Source organism: Erigeron canadensis, chromosome 3 (genome assembly GCF_010389155.1).
Source record: "Erigeron canadensis isolate Cc75 chromosome 3, C_canadensis_v1, whole genome shotgun sequence".
Lineage (NCBI taxonomy): Eukaryota > Viridiplantae > Streptophyta > Magnoliopsida > Asterales > Asteraceae > Erigeron > Erigeron canadensis.
In genome coordinates, this window is record NC_057763.1 from 40,887,037 (window position 1) to 40,905,673 (window position 18,637).

Here is an 18,637-nt window from a genome sequence, read left to right on the forward strand (position 1 = left end):
AAAGAGCATGAAATTTTAAGAACACCCATATAATTTTTACGGAGTATAATTTATCGATATACGGTTTTTGAGATAAAGGATTTTGAATGAAATAGATGAATAAAATGATTTATGAAAAATATAGACAAATGAGTGTTGAGATTTGAGAATAGAGAAAAAAATGAATAGTTGAGATTTAAGGGTATTATAGGTATATTAGGTAGAGATATTTAAATTAGTGAATAAAGAATATTGGTAATTTAGGTAATTAAAGTTGTAATTTGAAATTTAAAAAAAAACATTCTTCCATTATATAGGGATAAAGATAAAGATGAATAACAAACCAATTAATGTTACAAAGAGATACATACGGCGACATTTAGAAAAGATCTTGTAGAATACTTATGAGGACGACGTAATGTGGATAATTAGTTTGCTATAACTATTTAATTACTTTTTAATTTAATGGATTTTTATTACGGATACAGATTGAATATCATAACGGATAAGTGCCTAGAATATGTTGTTTTAACCGGACCATGCTAGAGTGACCCCTCACCTATTTGTTTTTAATATTAATAAAATAAACTATATATGTTATATTATATTAGATTATAACCTGCATGAAACGTGGGGAAAACCTATAAAAAATTACGTTTATATGCAGAGCATTTCCATTATTTCAATTATAGAACCAACCGCCCTCTCTCTTTCCGGCTTAGCCTACCGCTCCGTGGGCTTCTATCCCCCTGGTGTACGAAAGCAGCGAAGGAAGAGGCGGGCGCGCTAGACCCCTCTCTTCTAGCCGAAGTTCTCACGGATTTACAACTTCCCTGTCCAATTATCAGTTGGTACTGGGAGGGAGCCTTCCGCTCTATACTGTTAAGTACACGTATTCATTTTGTAGCGGAAATAGAGCTCTTTGAAATTGAAGCTTCATCTGGGAGAAAATAATCATAGATTTGCCGGCTACTTTCTTGTGGTAGTCATTGCAAATGAGCAAGTAGGGGGCGGCAACTAAAGAGGTAGCGAGACTAACCGCAATTGCAGGAATAGGTTGACTTTCTTTCATTTTGGTTATGGAAAGTGAAAGTTCTTTCGTTTAGTACGAGATCGCTTCACACCTCGCGGTGCTTACACCTCTCGCCTATCGAAGTTCTGTTCAAAAACCTCGTCCGAGAACTTGTATAGAGAAGGATTTCCCGCGGCACAGCAGTTCTTCCATACCAACTTAGTTGCCCGGCGTTGCTATTGGCATAACAACCGGTACACCATAGGTTGGCCCAACCCGCTGGGCCGAGTGTTCGCCCACTTCAGAGTCTTCGCCTTTAGATAACAAAAAGTGTCCGCCCCTTAGGTCGCCAAACTACGACGAGAGTTTCGCCTTTTGAAGCGCCAGTCGCGTGGATTACATTTCAATAGAGAAAGCTATCAATGGTCACATTGAGACGGGAACATATAAAAGTTAACACAATAAAATAAAAAAATACTTAAATGCTAATAAAAAAAATGACACAATAATAAATAAAATAAGAATAATGACAATAAACCGGTTATTTTTTTTTCCATAAATCAATCATAGTATATAATTTCAAAGACTAAGGTTTGACAATGGTTTCCCATCAGTGTTTTTTAGTTTCTATGTAGTATCACAAATGATTATATTTTTAAATATTACAACATACACTTTTTTCCATTGAAGTGAAAGCTAAAACGGTTGGCCCAATGTAAAGAGGTAGTTAACTACGTATAGTCACAAAATTATAAGGATCCATGGTATCCACAAAATAATTGGATATACAAATAGTAGTGGCATTGTAGAAGCTGATTTTGTGCTTATGATCCACAAACATGTAATATTCTTCATTGAAGTTATAGCGAAACTATTGATTTTCTTAACGCCTCCTTCATCAAAGAGATACCTAAATGGGACAATCTTTGAGTTGTACTTATACGTCTCCTTCCAGATTAAAACGACTTTAACCCGAATGTTCCAAGATTCTTTGGATGCATCGATGTTAGCCATCCTATCAAGTACAACTTGATCTGCCATGATGTTGTATATGGTGAATTGGAAGCAAAAAATTTAATATTTATTTTGCTAATGTGTAGTTGATGTATAATGCTCATACATTTTTCATATCACAATGATGACTGTTTGTCAAAATATCTCATATGCGCTCATTCAAATAATTCACTATAAACAATAGCAACCATATTTTTCAACCTTGATCATATATCATCAAGTCTATAGTTATACTTCATAACATAAGGTTAATTTAAAACCATAATACAATACAAAATTATTTGTTATTAATATTTTGTAAGAAAATCAAATATGAATAATAAATTATAATGGAAGATCAATCGTAATATTACTTGGCACAAATTAAAAAACTACAAATATAATTGCTAATACTTGTTAGAAAATCAAGTTTTAAATTTTTTTTAAAGGAATTAAATGGATTGATATAGTGTTTTTTTTTAACAATCACTATTTAATAAAAAATAAAAAAAGTGTTTTTCTTTTATTTTATCTTTTTTATTGTATTAGTTTATAAGAAGATTAATCAGAAAATCAAAGATGAAAACTTAAAAGAAACATAAATGATGACGTGAATAAAAAGTAAACCAAAAAGTTTGCATATTAGATTGGATATGGTAAGTACAATATTAATTGATAATATGTGTTATTGGAGCATTTTATCTATAGCTTAAGAACTAAAATTATTTTTGACTAAAGATTAAGTCAAAGATGATGTTAGCATCATGATTTAAGGGTGAAGAAAAAAGAAAAAAAATTTAATAAATGGTCGAGATTACTCCATTTTTGAATTAAATTTTTTTAATATTTACAAGAGATGTTTATTAATTTAATATTAACATATATGCTGATCGATGTCATATCAACATATTGAGTTTCTAGTGTGGTCAAGTAAAAATAGCTACATATGTTATTGATGTAACACTCACAAAATTAGTTGTTAGCGTGATAGTCTAAGGAAATTTGTAGACCAAAAAATTGAACCAAGCAATTTGTATGAAGACGACAAAATCTAACCAGTGTAATAAAATATCTTCTTCGCGCGATGTGTTTTGTTATATGCACGACATGTCTGTACATAAAATTATGAACCCCACCCAAGATTTGAACCGGCTAGATTCTAAATGGTGTATAGAAGAAAAGCTATGAACAAAGATCACCCAAAAAGGGTGTTTCAAAATATTATTTTTTTGTAGTTATAAATTAAGATCATATTTAATTAGCACTGTAATTGCCCGTGTGTCTAGTTAATGAGGTTCTCATATGGACTATATTTTCTAAATTTTTTGTTATATTATAATTATATTGTTTCATGGGGGTTGACGTACGGTTAATTAAATAAATGATGTTTTTCTGCCGCCACCACTATCAATTGCCGTCGCCAAAATCGTTGTGTTGTGCGAGTAGATGTCTAGCTACTATATATAGAAATATATATATAATATATGAAAGAAAATTGTTGTGTAATGACACCCATTTTCTATCATCAGAAAAAATAGAAAAAGGATTGAATTTCTAAGGGTGTTGGCAACCGCTACACTCACTACTCACTCATCACTCACTTCCAATCAATCACGTTGTGCCACCTCAAATGCATCATTCACTCAATTTTTGTTGACATTGCCACCACTCACTACATATATTTAAAATATATTAAAACAATTTCATTTGGGTGAAAGAAACAAAAAAGAAAATTAAATCTGCTGACAAGAAAACCTTTATGGCCTTGATTTTCGTTTCATTGACTTATCACTCGATGTGGTCGGACCACTCAAATTCATTCACGCGTGAGTGCTTAGGTGATGACGGCGGTGTGCGAGTGGGTCGTCCCACCACTCATTACAAGGAACACTTATCGTTGCCACACACTAAGGTTGATGATAAACATTGAAACACCAAAGAAATAGTAATGAAATATCCACAAAAACAAGCACAACATTGGATAATCCAAAGGAAAGCCTTGTGTACGAACCATCGAGTCTTTGTGGGGTTCAATGCATGTGTTATTGTGGGCTTCTATAAAATCAGAGATTTTCTTTTCGAAACTCAAGATTGTGCGGGTGAATTTCCAAAGCTTCACAATGAGACAAAGTTGTTGGACAGAAGGGCTTTACCACTTTTCACATTAATGACCATACGGACCCCATATCTATATACGTACAATCCCTACCACTGTATATTGCACATATATGTGTGGTTTAGATGACAAATCAATGAATCATTCATCCAAATTATAACATGTTTTATTTGGATCTTTCATTATCACAGCCATCTGATCAATGTTGAACTTGCATTATATGATATAGATTGAACTCAAATATTAATCAACTTTTGCCAGGAGTACTATTTGTGTAGAGACAACAATTCGCCTGTAGTTATTGGTCAGTGGTCACCACCACTAGCCCAATCACCACCACCACCAAATTAAATCAAAAACAAGACGAAGTATATTGGAATTTTTGTGAATAACAAAATAGGATTAAGTACTTAAGTGTATGAAAATGTAATTAACTATGGCAAAAAAATTATTGTATGCATGAACTTACAAAATATCTATTGTATGCACGAACTTTGTAAAAATGTTCAAGTCATGTAACATGTGTACGTGACACCTCATATGAGCTGTCACGTGCAAATTTTTGATTGGTCAATCATACTTAGTTACATAACTTAAACATTTTTACAAAGTTCATGCATACAATAGAGGTTTTGTAAGTTCATGCACACAATAACTTTTTGGTCATAGTTAATTACATTTTCATGCACTTAATCCTAACAAAAAAATGTACAGTTTTTATCGTGGGTTAGATTTTTTTTATTTATTAAATTTTTTTTTTTGTTTATAAAAGTTCAATACGACTTATATTATGTCAATTTTGAACATGAAAAGATCTATCGAGTTATTTTAGCTAATTTGAGTTATTTAAAATTCTAGCCAATTCAAACCAATTTGTATCTCTTTCTGTGAGATAAACTTGAAAAAGTAATTACTTACGGAAAATGCTAAATGCATAACGTGCATAAAAAACCTTATAATTTTCATATTAAAAGTCCAAACTTTAAAATGAACAAATGAGGGTCTAGAAGTAAAGTATATATCATGGCAAAATTCAAAACCAATTTTTGCTAATCTATATAAATACAAATTAACATGTTACTACTCGTCTAAAATAAATATAGTGATTCTTAATACATGATTTATCATTACCCAAAGTAAAAGAGCCGATGATAAACATTCCATTTGTACACTTCGAATTAAATGGAAAAAGGTTTGTCTGATTTGATATGGCACCCCACCCAAAAGATTTGTTATGAGACATGCATATATGGGCCATGCATTTAGCATCCGTAGATGTTTGGATTCTGGTAAATAAACAGCTAATTAGCTATGGTGTTGGTGTGTACCAGCAGGGATGAACACATCGGGGCCGTGGTAGGATCCCTATTGATGATGACAACACTTTAAACATTAGGTCCTACGTACTCTCCCACACAAGTAGGCTTTTAAGGTTCATCTATTGTCTTTGTCATCTGAAAAACTACTGAGTATATTATAAATAAATATATATATGCTGCATTATGTCTGTGTAACAACAACTTGACCATTATTTGACCATACCCGCCTTGCAAATTTCAATAGCTCGAAGAGCATATATGTTCATCACATATTCACATCATGTCATACATGTGTAAGTTAACTTACACATGATTTTTCTGTGGGTCCGTCGCTGGATATTTTTTATATTCTTACAAAAAAAGGTCTTGTATATCGTAGTAGATCATGAGGATGGTGTGTAAGTTACGAAAATCAATAGTCCTTTTTTGGACTTTTTTTTGTTGGTCTCAAATTATCTTTCTCATATATATATATATATATATGCTCAAAATTAGTGTAGTCCTCAAGTTCATGTTGAAAGTATCAAAATGTATACAACACTTTAGTAAATACTAAATACACCCAATAGGGTCCGGTATACTTCAATGTGACCAAAATCTAAGATTATTTGATTTACAGATTTCTTTTTAAATTTATTGCTCCTATATATACGTGCGTACTTTCCCATATGGTGAATTACGTTAATACCTTTACGCAACTAGATTATTGTCCCGCGTAATATGCGATTAAGTATATTTTTATATTTATATATATCAAAAATATAATTTTCTTAAGTAATAGTTAACAAATTAATAATAATTAATGAATTAAAATTTTTAATTTCACTTTATTAACATTTGTGTTTTTGACCTTGATAATTCACAAAAATTTATTATGTTGTTCATTAAGTCTTATTGATTCAATAAATTATTCAATGCCAAAAGTTATTGCTTATCCATGTCATCACAAATGTCATTCGGATTTCCATGTCATATCATAAAAAAATATCACACATGACACGTTCTTTAGATAGTGTCAAGGCATACAACCTTCTAAACCTAGTTGCAAGATTGCCACCATTAAGCCAATGATTATTCTAGAATCTTGTCTTATCTTCACTCCCAACTGATCTTTAATAACATCTTAAAGATCTAGCAATCGAGTGTCCCTCAGATAATGAGGAACATATATTTGTCCATATATTATTACCATTTGTTTTACAAAGGAACGCAAACTCAGAACCATGAATCACATAGATGATTTTAAACCTCACGGCATCCAAGTTTTGAACCACATGTCATATCAATTTGTACATATCAATGCTAAATTTTGAGCCTCCAGAGCACCAAAACCTCCACCTACTTTTTTTTACCCTAAACGCTTGCTTTCCAATCAATCCATTATATTTCATTTTTTGAGTTCAACCCCCCTTGCCCCTTCCTCACAAAAAAATAAATAAAATGAAATTGTGATCTTTATCAATCGAAATAAAGAAAAATAATGTATCCTAAATACTTTAAATTGTCGAGTTAGAATTCATCATAGGCAACACATTAGTATTAAGTTTAGATTTTATTCTATAATAACTTTATAAAATTTATGAAATATAACAATGGATGGAGTCCGACTTCAATTTTTGTACAATGTAAACTTTTTAAGGGTATATTTGTAATTTTGTTCCTACAAAATATTAATAAATAAAGAATACATACAAATATTGACTTTATTGTAATAAGTCTCTTTTTTAAAAGTTCATCACTTGGTTGGAAATATTAGTCTTGACATAAACCTCTCTATTGGTAGCCCAACTTGACATTCAAAGCCCATTATGTCTTTCAGCCAAATGTTGGTCACGGGTTCGAAACCTTTGAAAGACATATTGGAAAGTCCTTGCCAAAGAGGTGGGGCATGGGGGTTTTCTCTAGCATGTAGCTGGTTTTCTCCAGAATGGTAGTGGGACTTCCACCACCAGTCATGCCATCGGATTGACTGTGTTGGTGATGTCGTTTATCTCTACTGGACGATAAAGAGACATGACGCTGAGTCCAATCACCACTGCTGTTCCAAAAAAAAGAATAGGAAAAAAAGAAAAGAAAAAGAGGTTGGAAATTTTTTATTTTTATTTTGGTAAATGTAAAGTACATTACTAATATAGTTGTATGTAAAAACATTATTTTTTTTCAAGTTCTTTTATAATAGTAATCACAATAGTCACGCATATTTACAAGCTAAATTATATATCATTAATTACGATAATTTATTTTACTATATATATATTGCCGGTAGTGCAGAGAGAAAAAAATAAATTTAAGTTTTGATCTGGACCATTGAAATTAATAAGCAAAACGATCTGAGCCTTTAAAATTAAAATTCGAGATATGGTAAGTAATAAATAAACTAAAAGTCAAATTTGACTATTTTAGATATGGTAACTATTTTTACTTAATTTAATATATGCTTTTTTAATTGTAGTAACTATTTAATACTCAGTACATGATAATTATTTTCAAAATGATTTGTATGTTTTAGCCATTTATCATGATAATTATATACTACATGGTAATGGCAATTACTTTTAAATTACTTGCATATTACATGCACGATCTAAACATTAACTTTTATATAAGTATCTCCATCATTTCATTATTAGAGCATTAGAGCTGATTATTAAAACATTAGATTTTAGGCTCGTATTTAATACACATGGATTATCACATCATCAATATTAGGTGTTAATTTATTATAGTTTAAAATTTAATTTACTATTTTTATTAATAATACATTGATCTATATATTAAAACTTTGAGTATTATATTGAAATACTTTTAAAAATATACTCATGGAAATTGTTAAATGTATCCAAACAACTATACTTTCTATATTAATCATGGTAAATATCTAAATATGAGATTTCAAAAAACAAGTTACTTGAAGTAATCAATTTTTTAAAAGACTTTTTTTTACTTGAACTAAACACAGTCTACACATTCAACATTTAAATGTTATTACCATAACATGATGTCATTTTTTTTAACAAATCACAATGCTATTCAAGTTGGAGATCATTATCTTATGTCATAAAAAATAATATTATTTCAAATATAAATTGTAGATCGTATTTTTTATTTTTTTTGACAATACAGTCTGTTTTTTCTTTAAATTAATATTTTAAACTCTTACTTTCGATATTTAATATTGTCTATTTTTACATTTTGTCTTTTCTATATATGAACACCAATAATTTTTTTTATTATATATAATCATATATTGATGAGTAACCGCATGACGCGCCGAAGACAGTATGGTGGTGGCTGCACCAATTAGTAGTTCGGGTACTTTATCTGAAAGTAAGCGCGTTATAAGGGGTAATGTATTTTAGCAGTTAAATGATAGGTATAATATATATATGAGAATAAAATAGGTTATGAGGGGTAATTTAGAGAGCAAACATATAACTTGAGGAAGGGGCTAAAATAGTTTATAAGAGAATATGGATATATTACTTAAAATGCAAAAAGAAAAAAAAAATGACATGACACAAATCATCAAATCCATTTACATGAATTAGTACATGTTATTTAAGTAAAGTAAAAATATGGCTAGGCATTGCAATATTCTATTGTTTGAGTAAGCTGGTGGAAAGTTGACGAATTGAAATTAACCAACCCATAGGCATCCCATCTAATAATGGTGTTAAAATCCCAATGGCGCGTTAAATGGGTTGGTTGATTTCGGGTCACATGGGTTGTTCAGTTGGCGTATTAAATGAGTTGGTGAGTTGACGGGTCAACGGGCTGATTTCAATTCAAATGAGTGTTTGTTGTCTGATCAAATAAATTGGTGGAGTCGACCTATTAAAAAACATTATATAAATTTTTATAATTTTGGGTTAACAGGTTGACCTAATAACCCAAAAGGTCAACCCGACCCCGACCAAAAGAAAGCAAGTTGGCGGATTATCGAGTCAAGATCTTACGACTCTAACCCAGTTTTCCGTATCAGTTCAAATCCAATTTTGGGTAAGATTAATTATTAACAATCTTAATATATATCAAACCGACTCTATATATGTTATATCAAAAAGTGTACAAAGTTTAAGACTTCATTTTAACATTATGCTCGACGTAATAATAAGCTTTATAGTTGGATATAAGCTAGGCTTTTAAGTTTACTTAGTAACCCGGTCACCGACCGAGTATTAATCTAGTTTTGTTTAATGGAGCGCAACTTCTCTATCACCACATGCTCCAAAATTGCAGATCAATGTTAAAGGTTGATGTTCCCAAAGTTGTCACTCACCTAAGCTAAACTCGGCCTTCTCAACATCGCCGGTGATAATTTGACTAAACCGGACATATATAGATATAATATTGTAGATACATGGTGTTACGACATTATTAATATTCAATTTTTCTTTATTATGGTTTAAAATATAGCTTACTATTTTTATCAATAGAAAATTGATCTATATATTTTAAATATAATATATCTCAAATATTTTAATTAAAATATGATCTGTTTTTTTATATGATATTACAATTATTCTTTTGGATAAAACATAAGATAAAGAATATTATTTTATTATCATTAAATATATATATTAAAGAGAAACCTTAATTTATAATTGAAAAAATATTGACCCTTAGATGAGTTTTAAATTTTATTTAGAGTCATTAGATCAAATGGTGATGACATATACCTTATTTAACTTTTTTGGATATATTTTAACCCTTTAGTCTTTTGATTAGAGTAACGGTCGCGAATGACTAAGGTTTGTTACAAAAGCGAACTTCAGCGAACGGTCAGGACACTTTTAAGCGGAATCTAATCGACGACCAATGTAACTTCATGTTTTCTAGTGGTTTAATTATTACCTGGTTAAGTATTTGCCAACTTATAATATTATAAAAAATTAACATGTTATTAATTATATATGTTTCATGCGTATTACGTGAGTATTAATCTAGTTAGGATATATATTAGCTATTAATATAATAATATATTAAAAAAATAATATTACCTATTATTCTATTATATATATATATATATATATAATAGCTACTATTTTTTGATTTCTTGATTAAAATTATTGGGTAAAAATTATAAATTTATGATGAAAAACAAAAAGTGTAAATTAAATTTAAAAGGGTATATATATATATTAGCTACGAGTATTATTTTTGATTTATTGATTAAAAATATTGGGAAAAAAGTGTAAATTTGTGATGGAAAACTAAAAAGTGTAAATTATTTTTAAAGGGGTATTTTTTGTATAATTATAAAAAGTGTAAGTATTAATATTGTCATTTAAGAAAGATAAAATAATTAAATTTGATCTAATGGCTCTAAATCAAAAATGGAATTTATCCAAAGGTTCTTGTTTGTTTAGGACTGAATTTAACACCTTGTTATATATATATATTGGTAGATATGGTGTGGAGAAATTAAACTCCAAAGGCATACACCAGCTGTATTAATTAGAGGCTCCCCAATGGTGAGGACTCATCCACCAAAGACTAGTCCCTGCCAGCGCCACATCAGCAAAAAACACTTCAAGGACTAATCCCCCAAAATGTACCCAATTGACTCATCCACCAAAGACTAGTCATGAACCCACCAATTATTTAATTCTACCCATTTGTCCAAACTTTACACTTTTAACCCTCTAAAATTAGAACAAACTAAAACATACCCAAATAAAAAACACTTCATTAAAAATAAAAACATTACACAATTTATTATAAAAAACACATTACAATACTTCAAATAAAGGAAATACACATTAAAATAAAAACATTAAGTCGAGAGGCGCCATATATGCTCCGTAAGATCATGACGAAGAGCATGATGCACATTGCGATCTCGAAGCTCCTTGCCGGTACGTTGGTGAAGTGCAATCCTTTCCTCGAACGTACGCTCCAGTAAGACGATTGGATCAATGTCGTCTCCATCCTCGAGTGAGCTTATGGCGTACCCCGCGTCTTCAACCTTCATGTTATGCAATATAACACAGGCATACATTGTTCGAGTGATCTGATTCACGCTTTTTGATCTTGCTGGCTGGGTTAGAATGTGCCATGAGTTTTGAAGCCCTCCAAAGGCACGCTCGACATCCTTCCAGGCACTTTCTTGAAACTTTTTAAATTTCTTCCGCTTCTCATCTTGAGGGCATGAATACGACTTTACAAAATTCGACCATTCGGGATAAATGCCGTCTGCGAGATAGTAACCCTTTTTGTAGTGGGTGCCATTAACAGTGAACGAGCTATCAGGTGCACGATCTTCAATGATTTCTCTAAATAAAGGCGACTGGTTCAGAACATTTATATCGTTGTTCGAACCAGCTGTGCCGAAAAAAGCATGCCAGATCCACCTATCGTATGAAGCTACTCCTTCAAGCATGATGGTTGGATGACCGTGATCACCACGCGTAAACTGACCTTGCTATGCCTTGGGACAGTTCCTCCAAGGCCAGTGCATGCAATCAATGCTTCCAAGCATGCCTGGGAAGCCATGAAGCTCTTTATGTCGAGCGTACAAGCGTTGTATGTCCTCTGGTGTTGGTCTACGCAAATATTCATCCCTGTAAAGTTCGAACACACACTTACAGTAATAGTCTAGATAACACCTTGATGTTTCTTCACCCATCTGTAGATACTCATCAAGTGAGTCGGGATTGTAGCCATACGCCAATTGACGTATGGCGCACACACTTTTGGATGGTGCTGAAACCAGGCTTTCCTCGGGCATCAAACTGCTTGTCTTGCATTCTTTGAAAATGCAAAGGTACAGGACCTGGATTGCGAGATGGGTATGATATTATGTCGTTCACAATGCGCATGAACATAGGTCTAGGCATACGGAATCGTCGCCTAAAGCTCTTCAACGAATACTTTGGGTTTTCGTTAAAGTAAGCTGCCATTAGGCGCTCGTCAGCACCATAGCGATCTCTTTCGATGACCATACGGGGTATGTATGGTCTTGATGATTCACCTTGTTCAAGCAAATCAACACATTCGGCCATGATGCCAAAAAGCTCTTCATCATCGTCTTCAGTAGGAAACAAATCGGGTCTCGTGTACGTTGATAAACTTGAATGAAACTGGTTGTTCATGATGATTTATGTATACGAAAGTGTGATTTATATAATATAGCTGAATATATGCAAGAGTGGTGTCAAATGGTGGTTCACTTGAAGTGTATATATAGTCATTTTGAAAAACTAGCCGTTAAGGACTAAAGTTGTCACTTTTTTGAACATGTTTTCAACTATATAGCCGTTTAGGGTCTAAAGTTGCCAAGAAATGAAACTTATGTTTATCTTCTTCCCTTTTAAATTCAAACCGTTGGAGTAAAAAAAATAAATAAAAATTAACATAAAAGTTCGTCCCTGCAGGAACGAATCACCCGGACGAATGAGGCGGACGAGAGGGGAACGAGTCCCACCCAACGGTGTGGACTCGTCTCTGGAGTGCGGACGAGCAGAGGGACGAACCATTGGGGAGCCTCTTATCAAACACGAGTTTTTCTCTATTTCTGACATATATCGTCTTAAAGCTAGCTCTTATTGCTAAGTTTTGAAAAGACTTTTTATGTCATTTGGATTTAGGTCTAATTCGGATTCCTCCGTTTTGACTTCATTAAGATCAATTAGCTAGTTATTTATATTAATTGTCGTGAGAATTAAATAAACCTAGAAAATTAGTAATGTCATAGTCTTCCAATCAAATTGGTATTAGCTAATTATAACAACCAGCGTCATTTTATACAACAATAAGAATTAGAATAGGTGTCGTTATCAAACGATCAAAATCTTACCAATAAACGATGGAAAATAAGTTATTTTCAAATATGATTAAGTACAATTATTTGTTGGCGATATTGAGAGCAAATACCCAAATGATGGATCAGTTCTTTCGAAGACATTTTTTGTGTCAAACTCTGAGAAAACTTACAGTATTCGTGTAATATCTACTTACAATGACCTTTCATATATTAAAATTTTACATATAGAGAAATTCGATCTCTATGTTTAACTAAACTTATCCTCACGTGATGCACTGTGTAATGGCGACGGTCACGGATTGTGATGGCGCACGACATGCAGTAGCGGCGATGTAATGACGGCGACAGTGGTGGCGTGACGGGTGGTGGTGGCTCACGATGGTAACAGCGGTGACGACGGTTGATAGTGGTAGCGGCGGCAACGAGTAATGTAGTTTATTAATATATTGTGTTTTATGAATAGTTAAATGTTGAATGTTAAAGAGGTCGGTGTTTCTCTTTTAGAAGCTAAATAAGAGAACATGTGGTTGATGGGGCTTTTTGGCGGAGACCAATTTCATACTATGTATGTTAAGGGGGTGTTTGTTATTGAGATTGTAAAACAGATTTTGCATTTTCAAAATAGATTATGCGTTTTCAAAACTGCGTTTTGAAAAAGCAGGTAGGTACATGCTTCTTTAAAACTGCGTTTTCATAGTAAATAATCACTTTTTTACACAAACACTTTTTCATATTATCTGCGTTTTACGAACGTAATAATCAGATAATCAATTCAAAACGTATTCCCAAACACCCTCTAAATATTCCGATATTTATAGGTAATTCATATCGTTTAAAGAATAATAATTAAAAATGAATGTGTTTTCAATTAAGATTAATTTAAGGAATATGATAAATTCTCTTAAAGATTATTCTAAAATTACTTCTAAAATTATAAAAAAGACATATGATATCTATTAATTTTCTTTTCTAATTTTACCTTTAATTTTTTCACATGTAATAATTTTTAGGATTTTAAGATGATTAATTATTTTCTTTATTTTAATATTAAGTAATTAAAGGATGGGTGATTGAATTAGGTGGGAAGTAAACTAAAGATGACATAAAGCTTGTCAGTCTGTCTTAGTCAGAAATATATTAGTCGTATTAAATTAAATATTAAATATCAATAGTTAAAAAACATTAATGTCCTTTTTTATTTTATTTCAATCAACAACCTTAAACAACAATCAACCATACCCAACTTTTCTTTTTCTTTATTTCAATTTTACTTTTTTTTTAACAGTATTTCAAATTTAATTTACTTATGAGAATATTTTTTTTATTAATGAGTTTATATGGTTAAAAAAGATATCACTTTTAATAAATATACATAAGATTTACCAAAAATGTGACTATATTACTCTAACTTAAAATTTAAAAAAACCTACATGAAAAATCGTCATATATGCATAACTATATAGAGGGGAAAATTTGAAAAAAAGAACATGTAAAGAAAATGTATGCTGGAAATGGTAAAATATAACAATAACAATGAAGTGGTTACTAACATGCTTCTGTTCTTAAGATTACATAAAACAAAATGAAATTTGATTAATACTACTTCATAACTTTCCACTTGGAGGGGAGACAACATGATCTATATCATTTGATTTTATGCTTTTTTTTTATTACTACTATAATAAAAATTAAATAATTCATATTTGACTTTTTATAGTATGAACCTAATTTTCCCTTAAATAAAAATAATTATAAATAATTTATTTAAGTATATATAAAATAAACTAACAACTCATTATAAAAAGATCAAGCATTAAATATTTATAAAAACAGAGGTGAAACTTTTTTGAGAAAAGAGAGGGAATAAACAATTATGTGTGAGGTCCAATAAGAAAAGTTGCATGTGATATGATTAGAAGTGTTATTAAAATTAGTGCTTAATAAATATTTAATTAGAGCTTAAAAAGCACCAAATTCAATGCATATGATATCATCCAGATATCCAACATATATTGTGCAATTTCACAACAGCCAACGAAACTTGCATGAAATAAAACTTCAACAAATGGTGACTGATTTTTATGGGAAGAAAAGAAAAATAATATCCTAATAAATAAACATTGAAAAAATGCCACAATAATCAATGTTTTGGGACTAACATCCGACCAAGACCATGGAGACTCTCAAAACGGCAATATAGTGACTAGAGATATTTTGTTGTACAGTTCTTTTCAAGCGTCTCGGGGTTCAATTCAAAGTGAATCCAAACTGGTTTTCGTTCCTAAACAAGCAAAAACTTAACTGGTTTTGAGCCCGGTTTTGGCTCGTATTTTGAGCGAAAAACAAACCGGCTCAAAACCATTGAAACTATAATATGTACTATTAGGGAACCAAATTTACCTAATTTCAACAATGTTACACATACAAATGGTTATGAAATGACTTGACCGACGACTATTGTTTCAACAATCATAAGACGTTCATTATTGTGTAATGTTTCAGATTTTTACAATTACGTACAGTTGATAAAAATCTACGAGAAAACAAATTCTTTTCTTTCCCACAATCCGAATATTGATTTTTCGGTTTGGCTATGAAGATTACAACAAAACACATAACCTAGACATAATAATAAAAATCAAGATTTAACGTTCCTTTTGAGCTATACCATAAACAGCTCGAAAAACATCATCAACAGTAGTAGTAGTGGTAGTACATTGATACATTCATAATCATATCAAGCATATACTAAGAACACAAGTCAAATTTGCCAAAAGTCAACAACTTTCGATGATCAAAACATCTTTTCTAGCACCTCCAAGCAGAAGCAGACACAAGCTCCCGACGTTCCCAACAAAGCACGAGCAACGATTGTCTTTTCTCGACATGAAAATCACGAACAGGAGTCCTTTTGACCAAACATTCCGCTTGACTTTCAGTAAAGTTACTAAACAACATCGGCGAAAACCCAGCTGATAAGAAAAGATTACGCCAATGCTGAGTCTTTTCAGGATAAACAAACCGGCCCAAAACAATCTTTTCGATAGCGGGTTGAACCAAGAACCGCTCAATCTTCTGCAACGAGTCAAGATTCATATTGACAGCGTCAAGGGACTCAAGCAGGTTTGAAAAAGATTGCAAAGCATGAATGAGATGATTTGAAAAGGGTAAATCAGTACGGTCACACCCACGGTCAACAGAAACCACAATTTTGGGCGACAAACTTTTAACAAAGCGAAGCACATTGGGGATTTGGGTTTGGTGATTCGAAAACACATGAATAGGTAAATTCACAGCAATGGCTTCATTATCAGATAGATTAAAAGGCAAAGACCATGACGAAGAAGCAAGCACATCAATGTTAACTATCTCGAAATCGAACCCAACATTGATCTCACTTGCAAAATGAATCAAGTTTTCGCGAGTTAAGCCTAATTCAAGCTGGTCATGAGTTGAAGGTGAAGCAAAAGCAGTAATCTTTAAAGAAGAAACCCCATTGTTTCTTAAAGCTAGCTCTTGCATAAGGGAAGCCCATTGACCACCATAACCGATATCGAAATCGATGATATGAATGTGATCAAACCCATTAAGGGATTCAAGTAAGGCTTGGTTACAAGTGAAATTAGCAAACTGAATAAAAGGGGAAATCTCTGAAAATGATTTATAAGCACCAATCTTGAAAATTAAACTAAAGGGTGATGCATTATGAGGGCTAATTTGGGGGTTACTATTATTAGTAAGTATTGAATCTATTAGTAAATTAAGAGCTTCTTTGAAATAAAAAGCAGCCCTTTCAAAAGGCTTACCAATAGGTGATAACTGATGATTGAGCCGCGCCAATATCCCTTGCGCGAGTATCGGGTTATTCGGGTTCGGGTTATTGCTGTTTGCTGATGAAGATAACTGGATCAAATCTGCTGCTTTAAAAAGCTCATCAATGATCCCTTGTTGATGTTGCTGAAGATGGTTTTGAACATTTGGTGTTACTATTTTCTTCATGGGAGCTGATTTTTGGAGCAATTGAAGTGGGTTTGGGCCCGAATCCAGAAACGGGCTTTTGTGCATTGATGGGTTGTACTCTATGCTTCCAGGGTTGTACCTTTTGGGTTGTGGCGGCATTAGCAGCTGGTGCTCAAATGGGGGGTTATAAAGATTTGGTTTAATATCAAAAGGGACCATTTGGGTGTCACTTAATGATGATAAGATTTGATTTTGATGATGGGTGTGAAATATTGCCGGTGCCGTCGCCGGAGAAAGTTGTGGGTTGCCGGAATCAACTGAAATAAAGCCTTGATCTACAACACCAAACCCGCCGGAAAAATCAAAGTCAGCCGGATTTGTGCCGCCTGTGGAATGAAGCATTTTGTTTAAACCTAAAGATGGGTCTTCAACATCACCCATGATCCACCGGAGCATGGCTTGGTCTTGGCCGGAATCTGGGCTTTCCCAGTCATCCATTCCGGTGGCACATTTATCATTTCCAGAGGATATTTGCTGTTGAAAGTGTTGGAGGTCAAGCAGGGTTGTGCTGGTGGTGGTGGTGTTGGTTTCTTGATTTTCCGGTGGCCATTTGGAAGAAAGTGCCGGAGCCACACCGGCTGAGTCAGCACCACCGTGAGAAGAAGACAGGGTGGATGTTGGTGGGCTTGGACTAGTAGTGATGTTATCCAGGACAGAAGTTGGTTCTTGTTGGTGGTTGTAAATATACTTTCTCTTTTTGCTGTTGCTTACAAAATCTTGAAAATGTACAAGTGGATTTGCATAAGGTACAACAAACTCAGCTTGTTCTACTTGGCTTTGGTTTTGATATTGGTTTTGGTATTCCAATAACACCACCCCCTTCCCCTCAAACTCAAAGGGTAAGGGCATCCCCTTCTTTTCAAGTATCCAAAAACACTACAGGAAATTTGTAATTAGAAAAAAAAAAAAAAAAAAAAAAAGTTTGAAGGAAAACAAATGAACAAGTTTTTTCAAAGCTAAAAGGTTGGGAAATGCATGTAAAAATGAAAACACATGTTGAAGATGAAAACAAAAAAGCTCTAAAAGATTTTGAACAAGAACATATATAGATATAGAAAGGAATTGAAGAAAGGAGTTTGATGGTTTTTTGTCTTTGTTGTGTTTTATTTGGTGTTCTGAGTGAGAGGATGATGATGGATGATAGATGATGTGGTTTTTTAGTTTTTGTTTTGTGATTTTGTGTGTATGTAAACTCTGTTTTCTGTCATGGATGGATGGATGCGTGCAACATAAAAAAGGAGTATAGTTCCCTTCACCTTCTTTCAACCTCAATTACTCAATACATGTTTTCTCAAATAAAATAACTTCCTTCAATTAAAATATTCTTTTTTAAAAAAAAAGTGTCTTGATTTACGAGTAACATATATAAGTATATAACAAATACTAATTATTTTATATATCCGTATAATTTATCATTTTTTATACAAAAAAAA

The 18,637-nt window shown here is 32.3% G+C and overlaps 2 protein-coding genes across 2 annotated transcripts; both read right to left on the reverse strand.

Annotated features, from left to right (window-relative positions):
* Nucleotides 1–11,195: 11,195 nt before the first annotated feature.
* On the reverse strand, nucleotides 11,196–12,513 carry LOC122592143. Its single transcript, XM_043764351.1, has 3 exons — nucleotides 12,132–12,513; nucleotides 11,840–11,982; nucleotides 11,196–11,708 (listed from the first exon to the last, which is right to left on the reverse strand). Exons 1-3 carry the CDS (start codon nucleotides 12,511–12,513, stop codon nucleotides 11,196–11,198), a joined length of 1,038 nt encoding a protein of 345 aa, XP_043620286.1.
* A 3,131-nt stretch (nucleotides 12,514–15,644) lies between these two features.
* On the reverse strand, nucleotides 15,645–18,114 carry LOC122592282 (scarecrow-like protein 6). The gene has a single exon (XM_043764471.1). The coding sequence runs from the start codon at nucleotides 18,051–18,053 to the stop codon at nucleotides 15,993–15,995; it is 2,061 nt and encodes a 686-aa protein (XP_043620406.1). The 5' UTR covers nucleotides 18,054–18,114; the 3' UTR covers nucleotides 15,645–15,992.
* Nucleotides 18,115–18,637: the final 523 nt, after the last annotated feature.